Here is a 16,864-nt window from a genome sequence, read left to right on the forward strand (position 1 = left end):
ATAGATAATTCCTTTGGCTTGAGAAACTTGTCAATATGTGATTCCATCTTATCTTCTTCGTAGTTACGGTTTTCAATCGTTTTTGTCTTTTTCTTTGTCGGCATTTTATTTGATTAAATTGAAATAAGTAAACTCTTCATTTGTAGAGCTTTAATCAAATAAAATTGAACATGACTTTCTACTAGTAACGGATCAACAACATTTGATATTTATGAATGAATCAATGACAACGAAAACATATGGTTTATCATATCACAGTGTTGTATAATTCAAAATTTATCATCTCTTAAAACCAAAATCATTGACACTTATGGCCCTAACCAATAGGCCTAGAGTTAGTGTTTTGCAAAATATAAGCTATCATCAATGTCAATGTAGATATATTTGTAATAAAATAAATATTTGACTATTTTCTTGATTAACATATAAACTACCGTATTGTTGATTACAGTCTTGGACTGTTTTACGAGATAGTGAAAATAATTTGTAATATTATACACTATTTTTAAAATTAGTGTAAAGTTGTTAATTCGACGTTACTTCAAAACTAGAGAAATGGGTTTGATGTCAGTTTTATAACTTATATAACCAGTTTTCATGAATGAATAGCAAACTAGAGTTTTCACTGTTCACACAAGTAAATTCTTTTATAAATGTATGCTATGAGGTTTGTGAAAGGATTCAGGGTTATGCTGTTTGTAAGGCAAATTCACAAGTCGAAAACCGAAATTATTCGAAAATACTGATACACTTGATATAACTGACACAGTTTTTTGAATCATAATATCACATCGACTTTCAATAAAAATACTCAAGTTATTCGATGACTACTTTAAATTTTTTGTAAATTCCATTAATATCATGCATTGACCAGCAAAGATGAATTTGATAAGGGTTATGGTTTGTCCAGTATCCTACTAGACTAGGTTTACTAGAATTTTCAAGATTCCAACAGCTCAAGAACTATGTTGGGGGAAACTTGCGGCTTAAGGCTGTGCAAAGGCTAAAAATAAACTTTCTACTGGTGATATTTTTCAAAGTTTTTCGATTTGTATATCATCAAGCTATCAAAATTAAAACGTTTTCTCAGGAAAAAGTTTTTTTCTAATCATTACTTTTTGAGATATGAGCGCCTAAAGTTTAAATTTTTGGGACAGAACATTTCAAATTCGGTAAGAGATAAATCCATGAATTTGAAATGTTCTGTCCCAAAAATTCAAACTTCCGGCGCTCATATCTCAAAAAATAATGATCGGTGAAAAAATGTTTTCCTGAGAAAACTTTTTCATTATGATAGCTTGATGATATACAAATCGAAAAATATCACGAGTAGAAAGTTTTTTTTTAGCCTTTTGCACAGCCTCAAGAATTTGCCGTATCTTTTCTGTAACATGCCAGTTGAATTCCAAATACAGTACGTAGGAAGGACAAAAATGCTGGAGGAAGACAATGTTTCTACATTCTAGACAGAGGACTAATGCCGACAATTGTGAATGCATTCTCCATTACTCTTACGATGGCCTTCATCAGACAAATCCTTGCAAACATCACTGGCAAAAGTTGTTCTCTGTTTTCCTGTGAGAAAAAAAACATTCTATTATTAAAATTCTTTGCATTATCGAGAAATTAATTACAATTCTCATCTATTGGCTAATTTGAATAAGATATAGATATATATTATCTTATAGTGGCCTGTAATCTACTATACAGAATTCCTCAAACTAATGACATAAATGGTGCGTGATCTTAAATTATTATAAGACTCTTTCAAAACGAATGAAAATCTCTTTAAACGTTATTTTGACCAAATAGCATGTGGTGTTTACCAAAACAAAGGTCAGTTGTCCTATAAGTGCCGGTTTTATCTTGATAGAAATATACATAAAATAATACTTGCCAGATTATTGTTTCAGAGTAATTTAAACATCACTAAATAGATACACTGTTGTTTCATTGTCAATATAAATCCATAATCTTACGAACTGAATTGAGGTGGACGCTTTTGATTATTTTTGTCAAGCTTCAAGTTCTACATATCCCCTACTGTATTACTGTAGCCTATGCTCAATATAACGTACAATAGTATAGGCTTGATCTAATAATGATTTTAGAAATATTCATGATACTTTTTCAAGTACATTATAAATTATATTTTAAAAACTGATATAGATGCAAAACCTACTGTCAATATGCGTTCTTTTGCGTAATAAGAGCTGAAATTCGTAGATAGTTTGGCCAGAAACATGAATATCGTGTGGATATGGCACTTTGAGGAGAGCGACTCACAAGCTGTCCTCACAACTTGTGGCCAATCAAACAAGTAGCAGAACATGATATGCCATTCTTCCTGTAAAATATAAATCATGATACATTAGCATATTAGTCCGGGCGCAAATGTACTAAAACGACACTCCATCGTCATTTTCGGGTAACAAAACTGGAAGATGTCTTAATTTCTTTGTTAGGACTAGACTAGTACAATGGGAAACACAATGATGATGAGTAGAAATCACAAGCAAATACCTCGAAAACAATCAAGATGACCGCTTAAATTTCAGGAGTTTCTTATTTATATCACTTGTCTTTTGATAACCATTCATGACTGTTCTTTGCACGAAAAATCTTCCTCTACAATCATTTTTTATGAAAGTTGTCACCTGATCATATGGGAAATATATATGAATCATATATTTATCTCATATTGATCAGGATTTTAGAGTTTTAATTCAAAAAAGTTTAATGAACAATCTTTGTCATCGACATTTGTTGTCAAAATTAACTTAGCTTCTCTTTTGTTTTTAATAACAAACGTGCCGCTTGTGCGACAGATAAAAATATGTACTTGAAATGGCTTTCATGTTTGGCATTGACTGAGTTTATATTTAATACCCAAAATTTAACTTTTGGTTGGAGAGAGTGAGCTCGTTCGATAGAACTGAGAGTTAAGTCCGGCTGATCCAGTGAAAAGGGCTAGATTTCGGTTCGTTTAATAATACAGTTATTCTGTCACAGATCGGGCGGTATAAAAATAATTGTATTGTTAAGGGAGACGGGTTCTGAGCCTATTCATTGGTTCAGTTAATATTTGTTCTTTTAAAATATTCAAGTCGCGAATAAACCAGTGGATGCCAAAGTGGGAAGCCATTTCAAAAAGGTAGGTGACTATTGAATCATTGTTCTTAAAATTTTCATAGCCACAAAGATTGAATCATCATTAGCTGCAAGCGAGTGTTTTTCCCCATTAATTTATATCAAATATTGTTTTTATAATCAAATTAATCTTGTTTTGTTCAAATGTATAAATGTTAAAGATTCATTAATTAAAGTTCTATTTATTCTGTTCTTTTTTGTTATCATAGTTTTCCCCCTTACATAATTGGTGAAGGCACATCCTGCTTACATAATTGGTGGAGGCTTCTCCTGCCGTTCCACATCCGTGCTTACAAAGTTTCCTCTAAAACGCATATTTCACTTGTTGAAAATGAAAATGAACTTTATTCTGCCTTTGAATAATACAACAGTTAAATACAATCATGGTTTCAAAATTATACTAGCAGCAATTTTTCATTGACATTTAATTTTTTCAAGTATACATTTTATAATAAGAGGTAAGAGTTGCTCATTAAATTATCGGCGGCCATTGTGGTAAAATGATAGGAAATTTATTAGAAAATACTGATCACAGAGAACGAAAGTTGAAGTCAACATTTGATTTAATTGAGCCAAAATTGAAACAATTGGGAAGCATAAAGCAGTTCACAATACAATTCAGAAACCTTATAATACACACAAAAATATTCATGGAGAGATTACAATCAGATTAAGTCTATAATCTGACATGTTAAGATAATACTTGAAGTAAACTGTCTAAATCATGTTGTTGAAACAAACAAGGCTTTATAATTTTGGTGAGATTTGTGAGAGAGGTTTTGTTCCTGCTATCAATAATAATGTAGCCTATAATGTAGAATAGTTTTGGACCTAGATATACAAAGGATTATGCAAAAAAAAAACGATAGTTTATTCTGGGTAGTTGTAATATTACATTTTTTTTCTCAATAAAAATTGAATCTTCAATTCGATATTCAAAATATCAATAAAACTTGATAGTAAATATCGGTATAATTGATTTGCGGACTTAACATTTTACTGGGAATTTATCAGATACACTAATGTTGAATAACCTACAGTAATAATAAATTTCTATTTCTAAATTAACAAATAATTCTAAACAACATAAAGGTTAAATAAATTCAAAACAAGTTGATCACCTGACGCTGGGGTTCACGCGCATCTCAAGTCTACTATTCAAAGATCTGAGCCAGCTGGTGACAGGACAATAACACTGAAGACACACTAGGTCTGCTATCTCTTCATAGTGAATGATTTAATAGAATCAAAAGTTGCAAACAGTTCACTCGAAATCTTTTGTTTAAAATTTATCTGAAGCCTGATAATTGGGAATCTGAAATCAAACTTTGCATTGATGGGGTGGAGCTCCTGAAATTTTTACAGATATGGGACCTGTGACAGTTGATAGAGCTTATCAATGCGTATTTTAGGTATAAATTTGATCAAAATCGTTGGAGCCGTTCTTGAGAAAATCGCGAAAAACCCTATTTTTCACAACATTTTCGCCATTTTAACCGCCATCTTGAATTGCATTTGATGGAAATTGTTTGTGTCAGATCCTTATATTGTAAGGACCTTAAGTTCCAAATCTCAAGTCATTCCGTTAATTGGGAGATGAGATATCGTGTACACACACACACACCAATACTTAAAAACCACTTTTTTGGACTCAGGGGATCTTGAAACGAATAGAAATTGGGGTACCTTAATTTTTTTTGGAAAGCAATACTTTCCTTACCTATGGTAATAGGGCAAGGAAAGTAAAAGATGGTTCTACTGGAATTAATTATGATTAAAAATAGCCTGGCTTTTTTTCAACAGACACTAAGTACCTGATTGAATGATTACAAAAGTTCAACAGCTGAGTAATTTTTGACACAGTCCCACACACATGAACTCGCTCACTCACTTCCATCATCAACAGACGAGACAAAATAATTATTATCAGCTGTTTTTCCAAAGATAAATAATATCCTTTTAATGTCCTTCAGCAAATTTTCCCAGGGATGAGACCTAGTGCAATCGAATTTTTATATTATATACCTGCTATGTTCTGAATTTCGTGAGAATCATCAGAGTCGTTTTCGAGATCCGGTGAAATACACACATATAAACAGAAATTGCTCGTTTTATAGTGTAGGAATATGGGAGACCGAGCTTTGCTCTGGAGTGTAAAAGCATATAAAATTTGTAACAAAAGATTGAATTTATAATTTATTTATTTATTTATTTTTTCAGTCGTACAATTATTTATAGAGTTATAGTGGAGGCACAACAGGCTTATGCCCAAAACTGTCTCTTTTCAAATTTATACTACAGTCGAAATAAAAATTTAGGTTGAGCTGCTAACACTCATCAAAATAACAAATTATTCATACTTAAAAAAATAAACACACCAATATACTATGGATTCGATTTAGAATGATATATCCTAATATGTTTTCTATAATTAATATTGTAGATAGCTAGTGTTAATATATTCAAATTCTTTATTTTCTGCATAAATACAATAACAAGAAATGTCTGTATATCGCAGTCGTCATAAGTACAATTATAAACACATAGGTAACATGTTTTTTGGATTTAGTTAACATAATAAAAGGTCAGAAAAAGTCAGCCAGACAAAAACTCATTCAACGAGTAAAACTCTCCTTCTACAACAAACTTTTTTAGGTTTTTTTTTGAACAAAGCATCATTATTAATCGACTTCAAACTATCTGGTAATTTACTATAAATTTTATGACCAGTGACATTTATATCCCCTTCAGACAAGGCAAGACGATGTTGGGGAAGTAGCAAATTGGTACCATGTCTTGTAGAATAATTGTGGCTAGCTCCTACAGTTGTAAAACGGTCACCATTCCTTCTTATATATATAACAGACCGATAAATGAGAAGACCATAAAATGTCATAATGCCAAGTATGCTAAAAGTCCCTCTACATGTATGATATACTGGAAGGCCTTCTATAATTCGGATAGCACGCTTTTGTATCTTGAACACCTCATTGGAATGGGATGGGAACCCCCAAGCTTCATTGCATAAGTCATCACCGATGCAAAACAGCCATGATAAACAGTAAGTAAATATTCTTTATTTAACAGTGACTTCAATATTCTCAGTGAGAAACACACTTTACTAAGTCTACTGCACACTTCAGTGATGTGAGGAATCCAAGAGAAATGCTTATCAATAGTAACTCCCAGAAATTTAGACGTAGCGGATTCACTAATGTGCCTACCATTTACACATATGGATATTGGAAAGGGTGACTTATTTTTTGTCAGAAACTGGAGAAATTTAGTTTTGACCACATTTAATGATAGACTATTTCCAGATAGCCAATCATTCATAGATAATACTGCTCTATTCACAGTCAACTGAATACTCTCTTCCTGACCACCAAAAAGCAGAGTTGTATCGTCTGCATAGAACAGAGCCTTGCAGAGCAGTAATTCAAATTCCAAGTCATTGATATAAATGAGAAAAAGTAGAGGGCCCAATATTGACCCTTGGGGTACCCCTGAGCTGACCTTGGAAGTTTTTGATTTGATTCCCTGCACCTCAACAAACTGAGACTGGTCCTCAAGATATGATTTGAACCATAAAGTGATAAACTTTAAACACTACACATTTCAAGCTTGAGTAAGAGTGTTCTATGATTAACTCTATCAAAGGCTTTTGATAAATCACAAAATAATCCTATGGCTGGTTCTCGACGTTCAAGTTGATCAATGATAGAGCTTAAAAAAGATAGAATGACATCTATGGAGCTTCGTTTTGGCCTAAATCCAAATTGCTGACCTGACAAAAAGTTGTGACAATTCAGATGAAATAGCAACCTGGAATGAACAATCCTCTCAAGAATCTTTGATAGTTTAGGTATAAGTGCTACAGGACGATAATTTTCTTCACTACATCTGTCCCCCCCTTTGAAAACCGAATAATCCTTGAATGCTTGAAAACTGCAGGGAAATGACCTTGACTGAAAGACTCATTAATTAAATAGGTTAATGGTCCAATAATATTTTAATAGGATCGATGTAGCAGCCAGGCTGATATTCCATCAATTCCGTATGACTTTTTCGGTTTAAGTGATAAAATAGCCTTGACAACATCGTCATAATTTACAAAAGGAAGGTGAAACTGTGTTTGAATTCGGGGGCCCTTGGGTAATCTAAATCCTACTGTTCATGAATTGTGCTGATTTTATAAAATACTTATTTAATATGTTGGCAATGGAATTTTTGACTTGATGACTGTATCATTTTTTAAAAGAGAGGATACACCTTTATTGACCACTGCTTTGGAAGTCTCTCTTCTAACCACATTCCAAACAGCTCGCCGCATATTCTCTGAGCTGTTAATTTCTCTTTTCACATCAATTCTCCTTTCTTGTTCAAAATTTGTCTGAATTGAATTTGTCGCTGTTTTAAAAGCTGCTTCAAATCAGGGTTATTTGTGATGCTCACTAAAATTGAGAGATCAACATTATCATCAGCAAGCTTCTTCAATGATTTATTCAACTTCTTGTTTTTTACTTTGTTTTCTCTTACTTTTGTGTGCTTCAATGGAAAAGCTATTGTGAAAGCACAGAGCAACTTTTCTATAAAAACCTCCCATTGTCTATCCAAATCATGCAAATAATAAATAATTGACCAGTCTTCTAGCAGCAAAAGATTATTGAAGTTTGAAATATTTTCATTTGAAAAACGTTTTTTTTTAGATGTATTTGGGCTTTCCAATGTCTGTATTCAAAATGAAAGTCAACTGAGCATCGTGATCAGATAAATCATTCTTTACTGGATTACAAATAATTGAGTCATGGGAGATGTTAGAAACAACATTATCCAACAATGATTTAGAATTGGGAGTGATACAGGTTGGTACTTTGACAAGTTCATGGATGTTGAATGAGGAGAATATATCTTTCAATAATCTTACATTGCGATCATTTTTTTCAAAAAATCAATTATATTCCAATCACCGGTAACTAATATATTTTTGAATTTTTTAAATAATTTCGAGAACAGTTTCTCCATTCTAGAAATGAAAGCATTTTCACTATTGCTTGGTGATCTATATATGCAAACGAGGACAAAACTAGAACTTGTTGCTTTGCCACGCTCAGCCATATCACACAGAACTATGCAGCATTCAAAACACCTGTCATCATTGAATTCATTCTCCAGGTCTGTCAAACGTGTTACTGTCAAGTTAGAAAGGTTATTACGAACAAAAACAGCAACACCTCCGCCCATGTTGAGACACCTACTGACCTTTGAGACACATAGGTAATTTGGTATGATAAAGCTTTCATTCTGATGGATCCAATGCTCTGTTAGACAAACTATATTTGGAGGGACTTTCCAAGAAGCACACAGGTGGTCAATCTTATTCCTTGCACTACGTATATTGTGATGATAAATGCTTAACGCTTGTTCATAATTTGGGGTCTCACTATTCGATATAAATGCTTTGTCTGGCTGTTTATCTATAAAAAACTTGAATTGTTAATTTTAAAATTTACTAAAGATGAAGATCTTGGTAATTCAATCAAACTATTACTAAGGGGTAAAGTCTGAGATAGTCTATTGTCCTTTTCAGATGACATGGAATCATGCACATTTTCACAGTTTCCACATCCATCGTCACAGTTTTCCATTTCCTCTTGATTGGGTGTGATAGGATAGGAACCCAGATAGTTAATAGAGGGAGACTCAGGCAATTGAGGGATCCACAGCTCATCCGCAGTTGTAGCCCTGCCACCAGTAGTCGCTGATAGATCAAGGTCACCCACACCAATTCTCGCAGCATTCTGCTTGGCAAACACTTCAAAGTTCCTGGCTAGTATTAGCCTTCCGCGACGATTGAGATGCAGACCGTGCCTTGTGAAGTGGGATCGCTGGAGGAAGTCATTCACGTCCAAAAAGGAAAGCCGCAGACCGCCCTCATATTCACTCACTACTCTCGATAGATAGGAGTTGGAGAAGAGTTGTTTTCATTTAGGCTGAGGTTGTCATATCTGTACGGTACGCTGCATACAATAATTTTAGATTTCAACCGTAGATTTGAAAGAGCATTTATTCCTTGGAATACAGTTAACTGATGAGGTTCGTCTACATGGAAGTTGTTTGTGCCAGCCAATATAACAATAGCATCATCTTTGGTGAAATCCTTAACAAAATCCATGCCATCTTGAATATGTTTTAATTTAGCGCCAGGTTTAGTATAAACGAAGGTTTCAAAGCTGTCATACAGATGCTGCAGGTATTCACTCAAATGTTTTCCTTGGCTATCCGATAGAATAGTCATTCTCCTTTTTTTCCCGGTATGGGTTGTTTCAGTGATGGTGTTTTTAATATGAGACGTCTTGGGCAACGCTTTAGGTATGTGAACTTGAGCCTTGACCAGTAGTTTATGAGAAGTGGTAGGCCTATTATTACTTGCAGATTTAGTGTTTTCAGAGAGAAGTTCAAATCTGTTATTTACCGTAGCTCCAGTCTCAGTAAAATTGGTTCTAACTTTAGCAGTATTTCTTGGCGTAATAAATTCATCATTGCTCCTAGAAGTTACTTTGTTCAAAATAGTGTCTCTGTTAAAAAATAAGCTATTATTATCGGCTTCAATAATTTTTATTATTTCATTCTTATTATTCAATTCCTCATTTAAATGGGTGTTAGATGCCTCCAGTTTTTTATACGCGCTTCCAATAACAGAATTTCCTCCTCAGCCTTTTCCTCATTGAATAAGGAGTCCTCAAAGTTTTCTTTGCGCTTATTTTTCTCGTACTCTACTTGCTTAGTCAGTTCAGTATTATTATTCAGAAGGTCAGTGCGTTCATTCAGCAGTTCATTATTGTAGGAGATTGTGGTGTCCAATTTATTTAGAATTCCAACAACATCCGGAATTATGTCAATAATGGCATCATTCGTGAATTTATTCGAGATCACTGATAGAGTTCCTCTAATATTGACAGCTAATTCTATCACCGTATCATTAACAAGATCACAGTTCATATTATTCAACTCTAATTCCGCTTCCCGGATCAAACACTCCCGCATTCGGCGTGTTGTCATTCGGTTCATTGTCATCATCTTAAATTCAAAATCTAGCACCAAAACAAGTATAATCGAAGATCAATAGAGCAGTGCACAGAAGATAACACAGAAGAGTTGTGTTGATGTCTCTATTTGTCAGATGAAAACAAAACAAAAAACAGCTGACTGCAACTATAGCTGACTCGGGCTCCCGCTCAAATGCTAGCTTTTAGGTTAAGTTAACCAGTTACCGGCAACTTGCAGACGACAGACAAGTGAAGAAAATCGAGAGTTCAGAAACATGAAAGCACATCGTTTGAGTCAACTGATAAAATGATAAGATCCTGTCACTGTTGATGAGTCAATAATGTTCAATATTGTAGGTTAGATCTTGAGAGATGAACACAAGTCACAAACTCAGGTAATACAAAACACAAAAGAACTATGCCATTTGTCTGATTGAATCACTACTCAACTATTACACAACTCAAACTTGAACAAATGAATAAATAAACGTGTAATACTAATAAAACTGAAAATTTTCACGTAGCTCACTCCAATAGAACTGACCTAGCAGACACCAGGCCTGCCAACCATCTACTATGTAGATCAATATACTATGTACCATTCTACACTAACAGCATCTAGTTACTATTTTGGACTTTCTGAAGTGTAAACATGTTTTCTAAAAAGAGAGAAATAAGTTTTTCTTGCTGGATTATTCTTCTTGTGAGATCAGCTGAGGAATAACCCACACATTCACTCGCTCACTCACTTCCATTAAGGTATTGACAAATGACAAAATTTCCAGCTATTCTTCCAAGGACATATTCATCATTTTAATGTCCTTCAGCAAGTTGTCTCAGGGTTGAGACCTAGTGCAATCGAATTTTCATATCATAAACCTACTTTGTTCCAAATTTCTTGAGAATTGTTAAAGCCGTTTTCGAGATCCGGTCACATACATATATATAAACTTCTAAGCATCTAAACTTATAAACAGAAATTGCTCGTTTAATAGTATAGGATAGGAGAATACTATAAAGGAACTTTGGTGAACATCAATGCACCTCTAGAATACATGTATGTAACGGGTGTTACATAGATGGCGACTGATTTAAAAGTTGTTAAGTGATTTATTATTGGTCTTGTTTGGCAATTGATCATGAAAAAACTCATCCCCGAACAATTCTAGCAAATAGTGCAATTCTGTTTCGAAAATAATGGTTCTATGCAGAATACATATCGCGACCTACATCCGTTTTATCAAAATCGTCCATCAGAGCAGTTAATTCGATTGAGCATGTAACGTTTTTGCACCACGTTACACTCTTATTGATAGCTGGCATCCCCAGAGATGCCGTACGGTGTGAACAGAAGCTATTGCTATTGTAGAGCGTAGCATCAGAGAAAACTCCTATAATTGTAATTCTGTGGTAGCATTGAGGAAGAGCTGAATGAGTCCAGCCGCCATCGAGCACAGGAATTGGATAAGTGTCTATCCGCTTTATTGAAGATTACTAACATTTTCATTCCTGAATTGAACAACTATGATATCGAGGAGCTGTGGTTCTAACAAGACAGATTAACATGTCACACAGCTCGATTTATTGAAAGACACATTTGGTGCCCGCCTAATTTCACGTTTTGGACCTGTAAATTGGCATCCAAGATCTTGTGATTAAACACCGCTAAACCACTTTCTGTGGGGCTATGTTAAGTCATTGGTCTATGCGGATAAGCCACAAACGTTTGACCATTTGGAAGACAACATTCGCAGTGTTATTGCCAATATACGGACACACATATTGAGAAAAGTAATAGAAAATTAGGCGTTTATATTGTACTACATCCAAGCCAGCCGTGGCGGTCATATGCCAGAAATCATATACAAAATAAAATACCACAATATTATACAACATTTTTCAATGTCTAATGAAGAAATTTTTAAGGTTAAGTGACCTAAATAATTTTATTATTAGCATTGAATTGATAATTGGAATTTATTGTAGTTCTTCTTCCATTGCTTAAGAAGAAGGCCAAGAAGAGAATGGGAAGAGGAATTAGTTGGAAATATTTTCAAAGCAAATGAACAAGACAAATTTGAAAAAGAAAAAGAACAAGAGTTTCCAAGAAAGAATTGAATTTAATATGCTTCGCAAATTAACAAGATACCATATCAGGAAGGATATTAAAAAATTCAAAGACAGTCTGATGAAAAATGTATTGGATAACAATGGATCATTGAAGAAATTAAGGAACTATTGTTTGATGGCAAAGAATGAAAAGTTGGAGTGAAAGACAGACAAGGCAGGATAGTAAGGAATATGAAAGGTATTTCTGAAAATGCTACTGAATACTTCAGAGATCTATATCGGGACACATCTGAGAGCGCTGTTGTATTAGAGCAGAATAATGAGCAGGAAGAAGTACCACCAATTGAAAAAATAGATCTCCAGGCAGTGGTAAATACTTTGAAGAACAATACTATGGCAGGATACAGGCAGTGGTAAATACTTTGAAGAACAATACTATGGCAGGATAACAAATAGGATAACAAACAAGATGCTGGAAGTACTGTACTCTATCTCTCCAGAGACAGTAGTCAAGCTGTTTAATAGAATTATCAGTGAACATTCAGAAGCTTTGCAGTGGAAAACATCAGACATCATTTATTGTTCAAGAAAGGAGATCAATACAACATCAACAATAATTATCAACCAATAAGCATTTCATCTACAATCTACTAGCATTTCATTTACAATATATGCTGCAACCAATCTTGAATGAGTGCCAACTGGTCGAGCAGGCGGGAACTCAAAGTAGATTCTCGACAATAGACCATCTTCAAGCAGTCAGCCAACTCATGGAAAAATTGCGAAGAATTTGATATAGGTGTCTGTCTACTGAGACTTTATTGATTTTAAAAAGGCTTTTGATAGTTTGAAGCATGCATTCCTCTTTTCTCATCACTCGAAATGATTCCAGCAACCTTCTCAAATGTAATCAAGTACATACATGGGAATAGTGCAGCACAAGTGGTATCAGATTCACCAGGAGAATTATTGAGCATGCAGAAAGGTGTAGAACAGGGGGCTCACTCTCGCCGTCTCTATTCAATGCCACTCTAGAAAAATGTTCTAGTAATCTCAAATGGGATAGATAATGGTTTGCATATCCAAGGAAATTACCTGAATCACTTACGTTTTGCAGATTATATTGTTCTTATTGCCAAATCTCCATCAGAGATTGCCAAATCTCCATCAGAGATTGCCAAATCTCCATCCTCTCTCTCTTGGTTATGTCAAGTGAGTAAACGTGTGATAGTTCGGCTCTGTCTTCTAATAGATATTTTGTAGGGTTCAACAGTTCAATTCACTACAAATTACACATCAAATTATTCAGTTTCTTGAGCTAAATTCAATAGTGAAATTATATTTTTGATTAACTCACACTCTTTCTATTTATCTTGGAAAAACATTCCTAATTCTTCAGTCTACCTTCTCGCCTGTAAAAGTGTGAATCCACCTAATGGTACACTATGGTTCAACCAAACAGAGGCATGCCAAATAATGAGGTCAACGCTCTGAAGACAGGGCCTTCTCCAGCTATTTCTGGATCATTGTCTGAAGAGACCCTCCACATTATTTGACAGCAGATTGAAGAATCTGTACATAATGCCATCTCAATGGCTGTGAAGTCTATTTTCGAGGAACTTCAGGCATTGAAGGAGGAGAACAAGCAGCTGCATGATAGAATTCGTGAGCTGGAGGTGTCTTGTCACCTGAAGGTCGACGACCTCAAGCAATATGGGCGCCAACATTCAATACATATTTTTGGGATCCTGGAGAGCAACAAAGAATACACGGACCTGCTGGTGCTTGATGTCTTCAACAAGAAGCTGAACGTACCTGTGACTCTGGTGAATGTCAACCGCTCGCATCACATTGGAAGGCGTCAACCACCTCAACAAGGGCAAGCAAAACCTAAGGACCGACCCATCATAGTTCAATTCTGCAGCTACCAAACCAGGAAGATGATCTTCGATGTTGAAGCTGAAGGGTTCTGGCATCACCATTCTCAAGGATCTGACTGCAGAGCGTCTCAAGATACTCAACACTGCGGCCAATTGTCATGGACATAAGAATGTCTGGTCATCTGATGGGAGGATCAAGATCTGTATAGCAAGGGAGGATCCAAGAGGGTCCAGTGGTCCACACAGTCGAGAGGATGACCAACCTCCTAAATCTAAAGGTAAACTTAATCATTTCAGCATTCGATTGACTAGGGTGCCTTTCACTACAATAATAGGAAAATCATATTAATATAAATTTCACAGTAGATATACCTTGGCATTCTTTATGAGCTGGCTCTCTGTTCTATAAATGAATCTTTTCACTGCTATCTATGATTGTATGTACGGCAATTATTTCAAATTAAGGAAATCCACATTTGTTAATACTGATTAATGATTTATCTTGATATTAATTCCCGAAACTATGTTCAATGCATCAACTACTATACTCCAGAGGGTACTAAGAAAATCATTATCTCTATTCTTACTAATAATTACATCTCTAACCAAAATTATTTCCATAATATTAATCATCTTCAAAATGCTGAATTTCAAATAAATTGGATGATTAACATATGTTATAGATATGTTAACATATGTAATAATATATAGGTATAGATAGTAATCTCTTCTATATTAGGTGTAAATGATGATATCATCTACTATTGCCACAGCTCAAACAATAGAAGCTAATGTGTGAAGAGTTATTAATAGAACAGAAGGGTGGGTAGTCTGTTCATATGCTCATATAGGGGCTGTGTTTCATTTAACATTATCTTAGACATTCATCACTAAAATATTACAGTACTGAATTTACTACTTTTATCATTATTGCAACACCCAATAGTTAATCATACTTCTAATACTATATAATATTTTTCATACTTCAACGTTCAATCCTATTTAAAACTCATATAAAATAATCTAGCACTTTCTCAATAGTCTCCTCTACTTCTTATTTTTCTTTCTCATTTCTCTTCTTATCTTATAGTTATTATGATTACTAGAATATTGTTGTAATTATTACATTTATTATAACTGTTGTGATTTTTGCGAAGATGATTATTATTCATTTCTATTCTTCTTATTTTTCTTTTCTTCTTCTTTCCTTGATAAATTCAAGATCACAATACAATGTTCTATTTCTTATCCTATAGTTCAGTTTCATAAGCTCTTCTCAATTGTGCACATTCCTTCTTTCTCTTCTCTTCTACCCTATTATTATCATTATTTTCCCTGTGATTTTTCCACTAGCTATCTAGCATGTTCAAATGATTATTTATCTTTCTATCTGATCACTTTCTACTAATATCCATATTTGATATTCGATTCTTTCTCACATTAAATCATACTATTCCTCTTCCATTTTATGCAAATATTATTCACTAGAAATTTATTTAAAAAAATTATTCCTCATTCTATGGACTTGGTATATAAATCTAGAGTTGATGGAATGTGGTGGGGAGCGTCTGGTGTATATAAGGGAGCTGTTCAGCCAGGAGAGATCTTTCGAATGCAAACAGCGTAGTTGTGCACATTACGACGCAGTTTCTTGAAGAAGTTAAATTCAAGCCATCAGTTGGAGTTCATCACAGTGAAAAGCAAAGTAAGTACAAGTGTTTATCATGTTGTTTTAATATTAAGCTTATATTTTTTGTAGAACTTTTATATGTTTCTTCTCAACAATTGTGTATAGAGTATATTTCTAGAAGTTGAATAAATTTTGGCTAGGTTAGGTATGTTGAAGTTACTAGTAACTTCTGCTGACCTAACCCAACCTAAATTTGAATTTTGATTTTAGTCATTCTAAATTTCTGAGTTTAACCTAGATTTAGGATAGTGATTGATGGATAAAATATTATTGGTTTCAATCATATAGAGTAAATAGCATGAATATAGGCCTCCATGGAGGACCTATCACTCTAGATCAGGATGCTTGATTAGAGTAGATGGTTTGATTGGAGTAGATCAGACCAGTCGATGTTTGTTTTGATCCGTAAATAGTTTTGGTTTTGTACAGGGTTTTTCTCAGCGTTTTGTGAAGTAAATTAGTGCGTTTTGTAGAGCTAAGGTTCATCTTTCAAGTTCACTAGTCAAAATCGCGAAATTTCGTAGCAGATGTGTGATACAGTGTTCGTAAGTTTTGTGGAGTTGATAACATTTCATACTTTCTTCGCTTATAGCTGGCAACAATTAACTATCGACGAATATCAGATAAGGCTTCGAGTTCTCATTTAACCTGCTTTTGAACTTTGACTTATGTTTCTCTTTGTCTCTCGCGCTCTGGCTCTTTCCCTCTTTCGCTTGTGCTCCTGTTCCATTGTTTGACATAACGCTTCTTGAAGCCGGTGAATCGAACTGTTTATCTTTTAACACTTGACAATAGCCAGATCTTTACTGTACTGTAAGCTGTTATTTTGTGAGTCGCACATTTCTTTGAATCTGCCTATAGTCCAGTCAACGAAAGATTATAGAGGGAAAAGTTAGGAACACAATTTCAAATTTCACAGCTCTTTTAAGGATAGTAAGAGGATTAACATATCAAAAGTCCTCACCCCTACACCCTGTTGCTAAAGGGGTGGGGGTGGTTTGAAAGAACCGTTTTTTAATTTTTCG

General features: G+C 34.4%; 2 protein-coding genes across 2 annotated transcripts in view; both read right to left on the minus strand.

Moving 5' to 3' along the window:
* Positions 1–243: 243 nt before the first annotated feature.
* The window catches only part of LOC120351183 (DALR anticodon-binding domain-containing protein 3-like), a 47,931-nt gene continuing 31,310 nt past the window's right edge, over positions 244–16,864 (minus strand). The window contains exons 3-4 of the mRNA XM_039427500.1: positions 2,183–2,347; positions 244–1,575 (exon numbers count right to left, since the gene is read on the minus strand). Of these exons, the coding sequence (XP_039283434.1) occupies positions 1,456–1,575; positions 2,183–2,347 (285 nt within the window). The 3' untranslated portion in view covers positions 244–1,455. The remainder of the gene's footprint in view (positions 1,576–2,182; positions 2,348–16,864) is intronic.
* On the minus strand, positions 9,707–10,899 carry LOC120351184. The gene has a single exon (XM_039427501.1). The coding sequence runs from the start codon at positions 10,228–10,230 to the stop codon at positions 9,802–9,804; it is 429 nt and encodes a 142-aa protein (XP_039283435.1). The 5' UTR covers positions 10,231–10,899; the 3' UTR covers positions 9,707–9,801.

This window comes from Nilaparvata lugens, chromosome 4 (assembly GCF_014356525.2).
Source record: "Nilaparvata lugens isolate BPH chromosome 4, ASM1435652v1, whole genome shotgun sequence".
Lineage (NCBI taxonomy): Eukaryota > Metazoa > Arthropoda > Insecta > Hemiptera > Delphacidae > Nilaparvata > Nilaparvata lugens.